Source organism: Sceloporus undulatus, chromosome 1, assembly GCF_019175285.1.
Source record: "Sceloporus undulatus isolate JIND9_A2432 ecotype Alabama chromosome 1, SceUnd_v1.1, whole genome shotgun sequence".
In the NCBI taxonomy this organism is placed as follows: domain Eukaryota; kingdom Metazoa; phylum Chordata; class Lepidosauria; order Squamata; family Phrynosomatidae; genus Sceloporus; species Sceloporus undulatus.
This window is the reverse complement of record NC_056522.1, coordinates 276,933,112-276,947,028: the sequence shown is the minus strand read 5'-3', so window position 1 is coordinate 276,947,028 and position 13,917 is coordinate 276,933,112. Positions and strand designations below refer to the sequence as shown.

The window sequence follows — 13,917 nt, the reverse complement described above, 5'->3', positions numbered from 1 at the left end:
CTGTTGCATATAATGAAACTTGAGTACCCCAGATTTTGGTATCCACAGGAGTTCCTGGAACCAAACCTCAGTGAATACCAAGGGCCCACTGTAAGTGCAGCATGTCACATAGCTCCTTTAAAGTTCAGACTTAAACCTAGAGCAGATTTCCCACTTCATTGACTTGGATGCCTCCATCTGAGGTGTCCCTGGTGGCTTCTGGGGATTCAATTCAGTGCTTTGGGAATGTAGGATATTATCACACTGCTTTTTTCCAGATCTGGGCAGGGCCTGTGACTGGGCTGGGACAATGTGTTATTGTACAGTTCCATGTCCAGATCGGAGGCATCCTGTACCCAATTGGAACGTCTCCCATTACCTTGCTAAGAACGGAAAAGTCCCATTTTAGCTAAATACGGGAGAAATCCTGATCTGGTATGGGATGCCTCTGATCAGGACACCATGCTGTGTGATAAGACATGGCATATTACTGCATTACACTATTATAGTGCTGCTATTCCACTTTTACTACTCCAGATGCTTCCTGTTGCATTCTGAGGCTTGTAGTTCAATGAGGCCCAAGAGCTCTCTAGCTGAGAATTCTAAATGCCCCATATTAAATTACAAATACCAGAATGCAACAGGAGACAGCTAGAGCAGTTAAAATGGAATAGCAGCTCTATAAGAGTGTAGTGTGGTAGCCTCAGCCCGTGCCCAGATCAAGAAAAGACAGCCAGTGTGATAATCCCCTTGTTTTCTCAGTGTGTGGTGGGTTGAGGGGGGTGTCACAGGGTGTCTATGGAATCATAGCAGAAGGGGCACATGTAGTTTGTGGGCTTCATACAGTCTGTGGGCTGATCACCTCCAGGAAATATAATTTAGAAATGGGATAGCTTAGAGACAGCTTGTATTTAAACCTGCACCATATTTTAAAGTTGAACACATTGGTGTGTAAAAGTTTATTCGGTCATTGACCAGCAAATTGAACACATTAAATTCTATTGAGTGCATGGTCTGTGTAGATGTACAGTATCCATTTCAATGGGTATGTTTCCTTTGCCTGAAGCAACCCGTAAAAACGAATTCTTCTGCCACAGAATACTTGACAGGTCTGTTTTCTTTCCCCCTCCAATATAATTTCTATCAAGACCTCTATTAGTGATGTTCAGTTTACATATGTTGCTATCTACAACAATAATCTCATTATATACCTTCTTTCTATGCCTCAGAGGGGAATGGGTGTGCACACTTTGTCGCAACGTGGAGAAGCCAGAGGTGGACTATGACTGTGAAAACAATCGTTTCACCTACAGTAACACACTTGTGCCAGCAAGAGAAATGTATGGTCTTGATGACTATGACCAAAAGGTAAGTCCAGGTACCAGTAGAAGAATATATCAAGGGATATATAATCATTTTTTCTCTGACAGTATTTATTGCCTTTGCAATATGTATATGTACTTGTCCTGAGGAACATTATAGGTACAAGTCAGGGCCAAGACACTCAAACATTTTATGTGGAGAAAGTGTACCCAGATGAGTAGGTTTGCCAGTATATGTTGCCATGGTCTTACAAATGTTTCCCCACATTTTGATGTCATGTTTTCATACATCCTCAAAAAAGTTGCAAGCAGTGGGCAGAAACAAGATACGGCATGTGATTGAGCTCAGTTAGACATTTCTATTTGTTGGTGATTGCAGTGTGACTTAAAGGGTTGACTTGTAGTTGGATTACTCAAACACTTTTTAGGTTATTGTGACTTTCCCCTGTCTTATTATATTCTTTAAGTTTGGTAATTAAAAAAGGAAGAAGTTAATTCTTTTTTAAAAAATGGTTTAGTCCTCTGTCAGTTACTAAGCTTTATCTGGGAAACATGTTGGAATGGGGATAGTAGCAGTAACAGTGAAAAAGCAAGTAATTGGTAGTAGGTAATATGTGTCCAGAGAGACAGTGTGGCATAGTAGATTTGAGTGTTGGACTACAACTCTGGAGACCTGGGTTCAATTCCCAGCTCAGTTGTGAAACCCACTGGATTTCTCAGGCTCAGGGGAAGGCAATGGCAAACTTCCTCTGAACAAATCTTGCTAAGAAAAACCCGTGATAGGTCTGCCTTAGGGTCACCATAAGTTGGAAATAACTTGAAGGCACACAACAACATGTGTCCAGTAGAAATTAGCCAGGGGTTTTTGTGTTCCCTTCTAGGTAGAGTAACCTGATTTAGAATTGGGAGAGGCTAGGAATGCTGAGATGTACTCATATAAATTAATTGTAATCTTGAATTTTACAGAAGTGTGAGAAACTGGTACTTTCACTGTTCTGCAATAACCTGAGTCTTCCTTTTCATGAACCAGTCAGCCCTCTGGTGAGTATTACACAATCTTAGAGCTCTTTCAGACTGGACTAAAGAAGTATGAGTTCTCATAATGTAGCTGCTTGGGTCTTGCCAGTTATTGGACGTTATCAGACAAGGGAATTTGGAAGTATAATCCAATGGCAATCTGAACGCAATCATGGGGTTCAACATTATTGTGTGATAGACTAACACACGCAATTTCGGGCAATGGGAAGTCAGTCTGAATGCAATCATGGGGTTTCACATTATTGCGTGAGAGGTAATCACATGCAATTTCGGGCAATGGCAAGCTATTTTCAGGCAATGGGAAGTCAGTTCGAACACAATTCGAATTTACATAAATTCTCTGAACTAGTGAATTCATGTGAATGTGTTCTGGCCCCACTTTCTTTTCATTTGAAATTAAGAGAAATACCTCCCGTGTGATAAAGTCTATTGTCACCTCTGCATCCTCTTGTTTCCATTCTTATTGTGGACTGTTTGTAGCCATTTCTTAGATCTGCACAAACTCTTTATGGTTTGCTGAGGTGGTCCTATAGTTTGAAGGACTAATTTTCGCCTCTTTGAATTTTTCTTACATTTTTGTTTTTAGGTTAAAGAGATTATTTCTCTATTTATTTGCCTTAGATCCTACTTTTCCCCAGTAAGGGACCCAGAGTAAACCAAAGAGTTTTAGTGCAAAAGTGCCATGTCACTAATGCACTGTGGCACAGTAACTCTAATTTAAAAAGGAAGGAAGGAAGGAAGGAAGGAAGGAGATGATAAAGGAACATCTTGTTATGGTATGTCTCAGACAATCTATTTGAGGCTGGGAATAAAATATTGCAGCTGGTGCCAGGAATGACTAGAATATATTCCAAGACAAAAGAAAAATCATTTGGATGTTATAATATTTTAAAAAACCAGAGAACTACGGCAATCAATACTGCAACTTTCTCACACATTTCCCCCATCTGGAGATGACCTTAGATTGGAGATACTTGCTTCATCCCACACCTTTTTCTTATGCTTTTCTGTTTCCATTCTCTGCTGTATTCCTGCACAGTGACCCTATTGGTTCTTGGCAGATAACATCCTCCCCTTTGCAATGTAAATTCCAGTTTCATTGAAATGACCCAGAATTGTCAGAATCTTTTATCGTGCCAGAAAATAGTTTAATCCCAGGGTCCAGACAGCATGGGAATGTATAAATATGATTCTGTTATGGGTATTTAGCCAAATAAATACAAAATGAACAGAATATTAGAAAAGTATTGTTTCCATGGTTGCAAGAAGGTCTCACATAGTAAGCCACTTTCTTCTTTATGATGTTGTTCCCCAGGAATATTCCTTGGTCTCTAAATATTGACCATTGTTCTAAGAATACTGTATAATATCCCTTTTAAAATATTTATAGCATGCTATTATATTCATTTCTGCCTCCTTTCCCCTTAATTGTACGAGATAGAACTTCTAAAGAGCAGAGGACTACTGTTATTGTCTTTGATTCTCTTTTGAGTTCTATCATCTCATTGCCATGTGAAATTTAATGTGCAAGATGGAGAAAATGCTTGCTTAGTTCACAGTATGTTTGTAAATTTAATGAATGCTTGTGATTTATCAAAAATCTTATACCAATAAGATTTCTTTCCAGGCTCGACATTATTATCAGATTATCAAAAGGCCCATGGACTTGTCAACCATCCGGAAAAAGCTCCAGAAAAAGAACAAACTGCATTACTCCACCCCTGTGGAACTTGTATCAGATGTACGTCTTATGTTCTGGAACTGTGCAACATTCAACTATGTAAGTACAGCAATTTTGATCTAGAAACCATCCCACAGTATTTACTATGTAAAAGAATTGGGCCACAGCTAGTTTTCCATGCAATGCAAACAAAGGAGCCCTGGTGGCACAGTGGTTAAATGCCTGTACTGCAGCCATTCACTCAAAACCACAAGGTTGCAAGTTCAAGACCAGCAAAAGGGCCCAAGCTCGACTCAGGCTTGCATCCTTCCGAGGAGGTCGCTAAAATGAGTACCCAGACTGTTGGGGGCAAATTAGCTTACTTGCTAATTAGCTTACTTGCTGTTCACCGCTATGATCTTTGGAATAGCGGTATATAAATAAAACAAATTATTATTATTATTATTATTATTATTATTAATTTGTATTGACGTTTAAATTATTGTCATGCATTAATGAAAGTGGCTGGTCCTTGTGTATTCATTTTACATTTTCCCTAGTCACCTTTGTTCATTCTTCCTTTTAAACCCAAGAGAATAATTTGGCTTTTCCTTACATTTTGCTACCTACAAAAGTAGTTCTAGAACCTGCCACCTTGTCCTTTTAGATATAACAATCCATTGCTCTGTATTATCTAGAGGTGTGGTAAAATTTGACCTCTTAATTTTGTACATATGTTGAAACATCTTTTCCATCCCCACCCTGGATTCATATTGATCTTTATGGAAAGACAGCAGGTGCTACTGCCTTGACCTTATTTCCAACTGTGTATCAAAACTATTCTGCTGGATTTTTTTTGTTTCATTTCCATTTAACTATAAATAGTATTAATTTTTAAAAATGCTTAATAGTAATAATAAAAGGAAACTCATAGTCCCAAAACTGGGAGAATAGCGTGTTGTTGAAGTATGATACCTTCTCTTGTAGCCTGATTCAGAGGTTGCTGAGGCTGGACGATGCTTGGAATTGTTCTTTGAAAGCAAATTGAAGGAGGTTTATCCAGAAAAGCAGTTCTTGTTGGTACAGCAAGATGACTCTGATTCAGAGGAGGTGGAGCATGAGACTAGCCAAGTGGCTGCCAAAGGATTCCAGTGGCCCTCCTACAGACAAGAGTGCATTCAGCCAAAAAGAAGGCGACGGCATGCTGTAAGAAAACAAAAACACTTAATTGCTAATGGCTACAAAGCTAATTTTGCTCTGACTGAAGCAAAACTTAGAGCATTTCATCCCACACTTGTTAGAATGGGTTGATCTTTCTGTGAGTTGATTACTTAGATCAAAGCATTTTATCCGTGAGCCACCTTGGGTCCCTTGTGGGAAAAAGGTGGCATAACAATGAAATTAAATGAAATGAATACATAAATATATAAATAAAAAGATATTGTTACTGGGTGCCTGCTCTCCCGTTTAAAAGATGCATGAGTGGAAACCTATCCTTTACACTATCTCTAACTGTATCAAAAGTCATTGGGGGGGGGAGGAAAAAATGAGTACAAAATTGAAAATACACTTGTGCACATTACTTTACAAACAATTTTTATCACCTTGCCCATTATCAGAAAATACCTGAATTAGAAAGTAGGAAAATCCCTAAAAGTCTTATTAAAACTTAGAAGAAGCAGTTAGAAGTGTTCTGGAACTGCAAATATACATACATAGTTGGGGATTATTTTTATTTTTAGTTTGCAGTAACTTGCAGGCCTAAATACCTTAAAGGCCCCTAGATCCTGTCTGATCTTGGAAGTTAAGCAGGGTCTGCCCTGGTTAGTACTTGGATGTACCTGGTGCTATAGGATGTATTTCGAAGGAAGGAACTTGCAAAAATCAACTCTGAGTATTCCTTGCCTATGAAATCCATAGGGTTGCCACAAGTTGACAGGTGACTTGAAGGCACAAGCACACATGTAGTATCTTGTAGAAGGCATTGAAACAATGATGGAGTTGTGAAGTCTTCCAAATGTTGTTAGACTATACCTTCTAGCCAGCAGAGCCAATGAAAAGGGTTTCTGGAACTTGTAGTTCAGTAACATCTAGAGGGCTGCCTTAATCAATATCCCAACATGCTACAAAAAATTAAATCTTCTCAAGCCTCTAAAGACAGAACTTTAAGTTTGAAGGGTTGGAGTCCTGGTGGTAATATACACTTGCACCACTCAGGATTATACATTATCCAAAACCTTTCCTCAAGATGGCTGTCAAGCCCTGGGGTGTGAGGAATACTACTGCAGTGGTTCACTGATTGCGGGAGGAGTGACCCAGGGGAACAAGAAACAGTCATCTCAGCTGGAAAAGTTAGATAAATAAAGTCACTGTCTCACATGAAACATGACCTCATTTTTTGTTACCCTCAGAACAGAGGTGGGCAACTGAATGAATTGCTTCTCCCTCATTCCACCTGTCCAGTGAATGGCAACAGCATTGTCTCCCAGGACTTGGCAGCTGCTAGTTGCGAAGATGTACCATATACTCGGCTATAGGTCTATAAATTTATGCCCAAAAATTGACCCCAGAATCCCAGGTCGACTTATTTACAAGTCAGTATGGTAATGTGATAGCAGCTATTTCAGACTTCCCCATGTTGTCAGGAGATAGTTTTCTCTTGAGCCAAGCAGAAAGAGTCCTGGGTGATTGATTGCTGTTAAAGAAACAGTCCCTCTCCAGCCCACACTGGCTGCTGCTGTCTGGAGAGTCAAGGGTGAAACCAGAATTGAAACGCTGAAGCAAAAAGCCTCATTTAGAGTCTCTCTTGCTATGGACAGACCTACACACACTGAAGGAGCCTCCAAGTTTAACCCTCGACTTACCCACTGATCATGACAAAATCCATAAATTTGGCCCCAAAACCTGCTCTCGACTTATACATGAGGTTGACTTATAGTTGAGTATATATGGTACACCCACACACAGGAGTCGACAGGATCTCAAGTGCAAGTGGGGTGTAGTGGTTTAAGCAGTGACTCTGAAGATCAGGGTTTGATTCCCTGCATGGACATGGAAATGCACTAGGTGACCTTGGCAAGTCCCACACTCTCAGCTCCAGAAAGCCCTGTGATAAGTTCACCTTAAGGTAGCTGTAAGCTGAAAATGACTTGAAGGCATGCAATAACAAGACAGGATCTCAGTTCATGTGTACATGGAGGATTAGACAGGGTGAAAAGAAAATATTTGTTTTTCATTTTTATATTTTATTGTAAAAGAATCATATTTTTCTTTTCTGCAGAAGCGTTTTTCCTCCTCTTCCTGTCTACCCCAAATTCTTTTACAAAACTTAAAACTTTACCATTGAATCAACCTCTCCCACAATATAGTCCATTTTTTTTCAAAACAAGTATGGGTTTGCCAGATTTTAGTACTGGAGAACTGTGATTTCAATTCCAAAGTCATTCATAATGAAGTCCCTCTTCAGCCTCTAAGTCTGGGGAAGGAATCACACAGTTTTGGGGCCACATGCACCCCCATTCATTTTTGTGGATTCTGGGCCTCTTTTCAATCCTGCTCCACTGTAATTAAAGAGAGAATTTTTGCTTCTGGCAGTTGTAGGAGTAGCAATTCTTCTTTAGAAGCAGATTCAGCCACAAAGGCACACATAACCTTGTCCCTCCCTCAAACAGGATTACAGAACTAGAAACTGACTTAACAGTCACTTTCAATTTTTTTTTCGGGGAGAGTGCAGCACTTGGTGGTTCCCAGCGGAAGCAAAATGACCCCTGGGCTCTTGACATTTGCCCACCACTGCTCTAAGCATATTTGGAGGGCAACTCATTTCATCCCCCCATATCAGTCTTGCCACCAGTATGTAGCATATCTACAGGCCTGTTTATTAGCTGTAATTAAGTAGAAGGTTTCCACGGACGATGGCATGTGATTCAAACTGCTTTAAACTTTCAGGTGCTGGCACTTTTCTTATGAATTAAGCCTTGGCCTGTGAACATATGACAAATTCCCTTCCATCACAGTTGACAGATTTTGTTAAGTTTTTCAGAAAGATTTTTTGTTGTTGTTGTTGTAAAAACCCTTAGGCATTATTGTGTAGTGTTCCTCAGTATATATTCTACTGTTTGTATGCAATTTAACTGAAATTCCATCTCTTTGGTCAGTGTTTCCATAGATTCAAATCTGAATGTGCCTTCTTGGTACTTTGATTACTTTCTATTTGTCTATATGTTTCCACAGGGTGTGCAGAAGCCAGGACTGAGTGTTCATTTAGAAACAAAGCTATTAAAATTCTTCGGCTTAGATGGTATTCACTTTCAGTCATGTAAAGAAATCAGTTTGAAGAAAGGGTGTTGATTGTAAGGGGAGATGAGAGTCAGTGCAAAATAATATCTGAAAATACTAAACCTTTAGCAACTTACCCTTTTGTTTCTTTTGTACACAGGAAAGTGAAAAAACTAAAAGACCAATGTTTTGGCCAGCTAAAGGTCTTTCTCAAGTGTGACCTCGGGATTCCTCCTTAGTATGCTATGAAGAATAAAAGAATCAAAGAACTGACTGTGTGAAAACTAACAAAAAATGTCATTTAGATGTTTCACTTGGACTGCACTCTAGTGGTTGATCAACTTCATTTCTATACTCTTTGAGAATATTACATTTTCAGCATAATGGAGTTTTAATGGCTTGTCTCCCAGCTATCTGTTTTATCTAATAAGTTGTATTTACACTAATATTTCAGTCATATGCAATAATGATTAATAATAAAAATAGAGAAATTGTTATACTATTCTTAAGAGTTATTTTATACATTCACATTATAGATTGCAGCTACCATTGGTCTTCTGGCAATCATACTATTTCAGAGCACCAAAGACTCCACCCCTGTTTAGATTGGATTAGGGGCCATTTTACCATTGGGAGACCATTTTCTTCTATATTGAACAAAATAAGTTCCATATTTTTCTGGTGTGAGAAATCTACTTCCCACTGTAATTTCTATCCTTGCAATGTTGTCTTGCTAATCTGTGGGCTTCAGTTGAAGCAGTAACTGACTATGGCCTAAGAAGGTGATTACATGTTCTTTTTCATCGGTTTACTGGTAGACCAGACTATGATTTTGGAAGAAATAAAGTGAGAGAGTTGAAAATCTACTCATTATTTCTAGGTTGAAAATGTGAGGTTGTCAGTTCTAGTGTATGCAGAATGACTGTGTACTAGAAGTGAACTGGTGTAACGGTCTTTTGAGAGTAGTGGGTTTGATGCGCATCTGATGCCAGGAGTGCACACAATACCTGGTTTCAGGTTCTTGTAGTCTTTTGGTTGATCTTACTTTAAAATGGGGGGCAAGACAGTGCTGGAAGGTGGCATTTTTGTTTTATATGGACTTTGTGGACATGTTCATCCTCTTGCTTGATTGCTGTCAGATATTTAAACTGTCCTGTTAGTGGAGATTGGGTATGCTTGCAGTGTACTGAAGTGGTCTTCTTTTTATGTTTCATATCTTTTTTTGTTTCCTTTCTTAAAATTAGTGTTTTCATGCCTCCAAAGGGAAGTGATTCCTCTGTAAATTTACTTTGTAGATTTGCTGTAACTTAAAGAGAGCTCTTTAGCACAGTCTACATGGCTTTATTGAATATGGTATCCATGGATGTCATAATAGAGAACTCTTTAAGTGAGAGTTTAGAGAACTTAGCAACACCTGAATATTTTTCCTGATGCCAATGTTAATGTTGTTCGACATAATACTGTAGAAAACTGTGATCTCTTTTCATATTATATAATAAACCAATCACTAAAAACACTGTAAACTGTTAAGCTATGTCCTTTGCCTGCAAATGTTTTGGATAATGTTTCATACATGATTAATTAAGGGTCTGATGGCATGTTAGGCTATGAATAATGTCAGGTTTTGCACGCTTTACCTTGTTAGCACTGGTTGATATGTTCTGCATATACCTTCAGTTATTCTAATGTCACTTTGACAGATAGCATACTGCTCAAGAGTAACCAAAAACTGAAGTCCACTGGGGTCTAAATGATATATACACTTATCCCTCCAGAAAGCGCTGGTTAGTCTGAGGTGATGCAGCCAAAGCACCTCTCTCCTGCCTCAAATGAAGTCATGGTGCACAGTGGCCAGGGACGTAGCCAGGATTTTTGGAAGGGGAGGTCCAGACTAAGTGCCACCATTATAATGGGACTTGAACACGGTGGCGCAGCGGTGCACACCATTCATTGTATCTAATGGAAGGGGGGGGTCCAGACCTCATGGACCCCCCCCCGGGCTATGTCCCTGCAGTGGCCAAAGTCATTTCATCGATGCTATTTTGGCATGTGGCAAAGAAACTGCCACACCTGTTCTTTTCTTGATAGTAAAAATATAATGAGAAGAAATTAAATAACAAGTTGCTGCTGCATCTGTTCCCTTCACCCTGTCAAATGGTAAGGCTGGCACTGAAAGAAAGGTATTCTCATTTCAAAAAGACAACATAGATGATGGCCAAAAGACTCTAATGTCCTGCTTTTATTACAACAAACGTCTGTTCTACCTTGCCCTTTATTTGGATTCTCATCAAGAGAGGCTCTCCACCATCTCTTCAATAACAGAAGCACAGCTAGTGAGGAGATGAAAGATGGCATTTCAGGAAGTATGCAATAGTTTTCCAGGAGCTTTACCCTCCCCCCTCCTTATGAATGGGCCTTGTTAAGGTTAGAGCCCCTGAGGACATTTGGGGCTACTATTGCTGAGAACATTAAAGATACTGTTTTTGCTTATTTTATTGCTAGAGTTACTTTTATTCTTGTGTGATACAGGTTGTCTCCCTTATCACAATTCCAAAATCCAAAATGCTCCAAAAACCAACATTTTTTCATGCATGGCTGATTATAGTGACACCTTTGCTTTTCTGATGGTTCAGTACAGTGGGCTCTTGGCATCCACTGGGGTTGACTCCAAGACCTCCTGTGGATACCAAAATCTATGTATGCTCAAGTCCCATTAAATCAGTGGTATAGTAAAATGGTGTCACTTATATAAAATGGCAAAATCAAGGTTTGCTTTTTGGAATTATACTTATTTTTAATATTTTATATGCATGGATGCTTGAATCAGTGGATAAAGAATCCATGGATACAGAGGGCCAACAGTACAGTGTACACCGACTGTTTCATGCACAAAATTATTACAAATATTGTAGAAAATTAACTTCAGGCTATGCGCATAAAGTGTATGTGAAATATAAATGAATTTTGTGTTTACATCTCCAAAATATTGCATTATATACATATATGCAAATACAGGCATTCCAAAATAAAAAACAAATCCAAAATATTTCTGGTTCCAAGCATTTCTGATTCCAAGCACTTTCCCGGGGAAGGAAGTTTATCCACCTGTCCTGAATGGGGTCACACTTCCCCTGAAGGATGAAGTTCGCAGTTTAAGAGTACTTCTGGACTCGTTGCTGCAGTTGACATCTCAAGTGGATGCGACGGTCAGAAGTGCTTGCTATCAACTTCAGTTGATACGCCAACTGCGACCCTACCTGGCCAAAGGGACCTTGAAACTGTGATACATGCTCTGGTAACCTCTCGCTTAGATTTCTGTAATGTGCTCTACATGGGGCTACCCTTGTACCAAGCCCGGAAGCTTCAGTTAGTACAAAACATGGCAGCCAGATTGGTCACCGGTGCATCTAGGTTTGACCACATAACACCTATTTTGAAAGATCTTCACTGGCTGCCTATTCGCTTCCGAGCACAATGCAAGGTGTTGGTTGTCACCTATAAAGTCCTACATGGTTTGGGCCTGAGTTACTTGAGGGACCGCATCTCCCCATATGATCCGCCCTGCACACTGAGAACATCCAGGAAGAATCTGTTGGATACACCATCTTCCAAATATGTTTCCACATCCCAGATGGCCTTTTCAATAGCAGCCCCACGGATCTGGAATAGTCTTCCCGAGAAGCTCCGTCTTATGATCCCCCTGGAAACATTTAAAAAGAGACTTAAAACCTTTCTCTTTTGTCAAGCCTTCCACCCTGAAGAATGAAGTTTTGTATCTTTGATGCCATTGATTCTCTGCCTTACCCTGGATACGTATGTCAAATGACTGTGTATAGAGTTTTTGGATTATTGGAATTTATTTATATTTTTATGGTATTTTTATGAGATTGTCTGTAATGGTTTTAATAGTCTGTAACCCCGCTTTGATCCAGTGGGAGAGGCGGGGAAACATAAATAAAATTGATTATTATTATTATTTTGGATAAGAGTGACTCAACCTATATATGTGTGTGTGTGTGTGTGTTTATATGCTGACTTGAATTTAATTTTATTATATCAATCAATCAATCAATCAATTTTATTAATGCTTAAGCCAAAGGCCATTCACATGATTAAAATGTAAAATCGATGACAGAAATTCAGAATTATAAAATGCTCCATCAAATAACTAACATCCAAATTTTATACATTAAACATAATAAAATTCCAGACAATTAAATAAAACAACATTAAAAAGAACTTCAAAGTTTAGATAAGATCATCCCCATGACAATCAGCTGCAATGTCTGCTATTACCCTTGCCTGAATTTTGATTGCTGCTGAGGCAAACAGTGAAACATTATAAGTTACCTTAGAATCAATATCAGACAGGAGAAAAAAAATCTTTTCAGAAGTGGTATTAGACTGTAAATTGGACAGAAAAGATCCCATAAATTTAGTTCTTGGATCAGTATATAGTGAGCAAAAAAGCAGATAATGAGGCAAATCCTCAATTTCTGGAGCTCCACAAATACATAAACGAGAATCCGTAGGTGTGTGTGACTATCTACCATCGATCATGGCTGAAGGCATTGTTTGAAAACGAAGAGCTGTAAAAGCCTGCCTAAGCTTTGGGAATGTAAGCTTCCCTAGATAAACAGCCATCTGATGGTCCAATTTATATAATCTAAACCATTTGGAAAATTTCGAATTGTTAATAGCCAGTCTATCCAGATACACATCATGGTTAAAAATGTATTCACGAAGCTTCTCTCTTGAATTCCAGGATATGATTCAAGCAACCTACGGTATCTTAAACTCCAGACTTTGCAACTTGGTAAATGTTGGAAACACAACTTAGGAAAAACCTTAACCGGAGAATCTATTACAGATCTCCAGTAGTTAAATAAAGCAAAATGAATACGAGCTCTGATGGAGGGGAGGCCGACCTCAGTCAGAACCAAAGCTGCAGGCGTGCCAGGTGAAAGTAAGAGCAATTTCTTGAAAAATGTATTCTGGATGGCCTCCAGTTTGACCATTTGGGAATCATCCCATCCCCACACAGCAGCACCATAAAGGATCTGAGCTATGACTTTACTCTGAAATATTTTTAAAGCTGGTGCGACCAGATGACCCCTGCCTGGTTGTAGAATCTAAGGATTGCTCCAATAGATCTCACAGCCACTGCTCTCCTAGCTTCTATGTGGGACTTCCAGGAGAGGTTTTCTGTAAAATAGATACCAAGATACTTAAATTCTTGACATTGTTCAATCTGATGGCCATTAATAGAGCAACGAAAATCAGAATGTCTTTTCCCAAACACCATCACCTTTGTTTTATTATAATTGATAACAAGCTTTTCTTTACAACGAAATACCTCGAGTTTGGAGAGTAACCTTCTCAGACCTATACGTGTGAGTGAAATTAAAACCATCAGCATATAACAGAATAGAGATCTTTTTTGACCCAAGCATAGGTGGAAAAAATTCTGGGCCAGAAAGTACTGGAATGATGTCATTCAGATATAAATTAAAAAGTGATGATGCCAAAAGGCATCCTTGTTTGACTCCTTTATTTGTGGGGATAGGGTCAGTTAGTGAACCAGTGAGACCAACTCTTATCTTTGCTCTTGTATTGGTATAAAGTTTCTTTATCAGAAAC

At 39.1% G+C, this 13,917-nt stretch overlaps 1 protein-coding gene across 2 annotated transcripts in view; it reads left to right on the top strand.

Moving 5' to 3' along the window:
• The window catches only part of TRIM66 (tripartite motif containing 66), a 67,796-nt gene extending 57,809 nt beyond the window's left edge, over positions 1-9,987 (top strand). For both annotated transcript variants that reach the window (XM_042444475.1, XM_042444532.1), the window contains exons 16-20: positions 1,209-1,347; positions 2,268-2,342; positions 3,967-4,119; positions 4,987-5,205; positions 8,438-9,987. In XM_042444475.1, coding sequence (XP_042300409.1) covers positions 1,209-1,347; positions 2,268-2,342; positions 3,967-4,119; positions 4,987-5,205; positions 8,438-8,497 — 646 coding nt within the window. In that variant the 3' untranslated portion in view covers positions 8,498-9,987. The remainder of the gene's footprint in view (positions 1-1,208; positions 1,348-2,267; positions 2,343-3,966; positions 4,120-4,986; positions 5,206-8,437) is intronic.
• Positions 9,988-13,917: the final 3,930 nt, after the last annotated feature.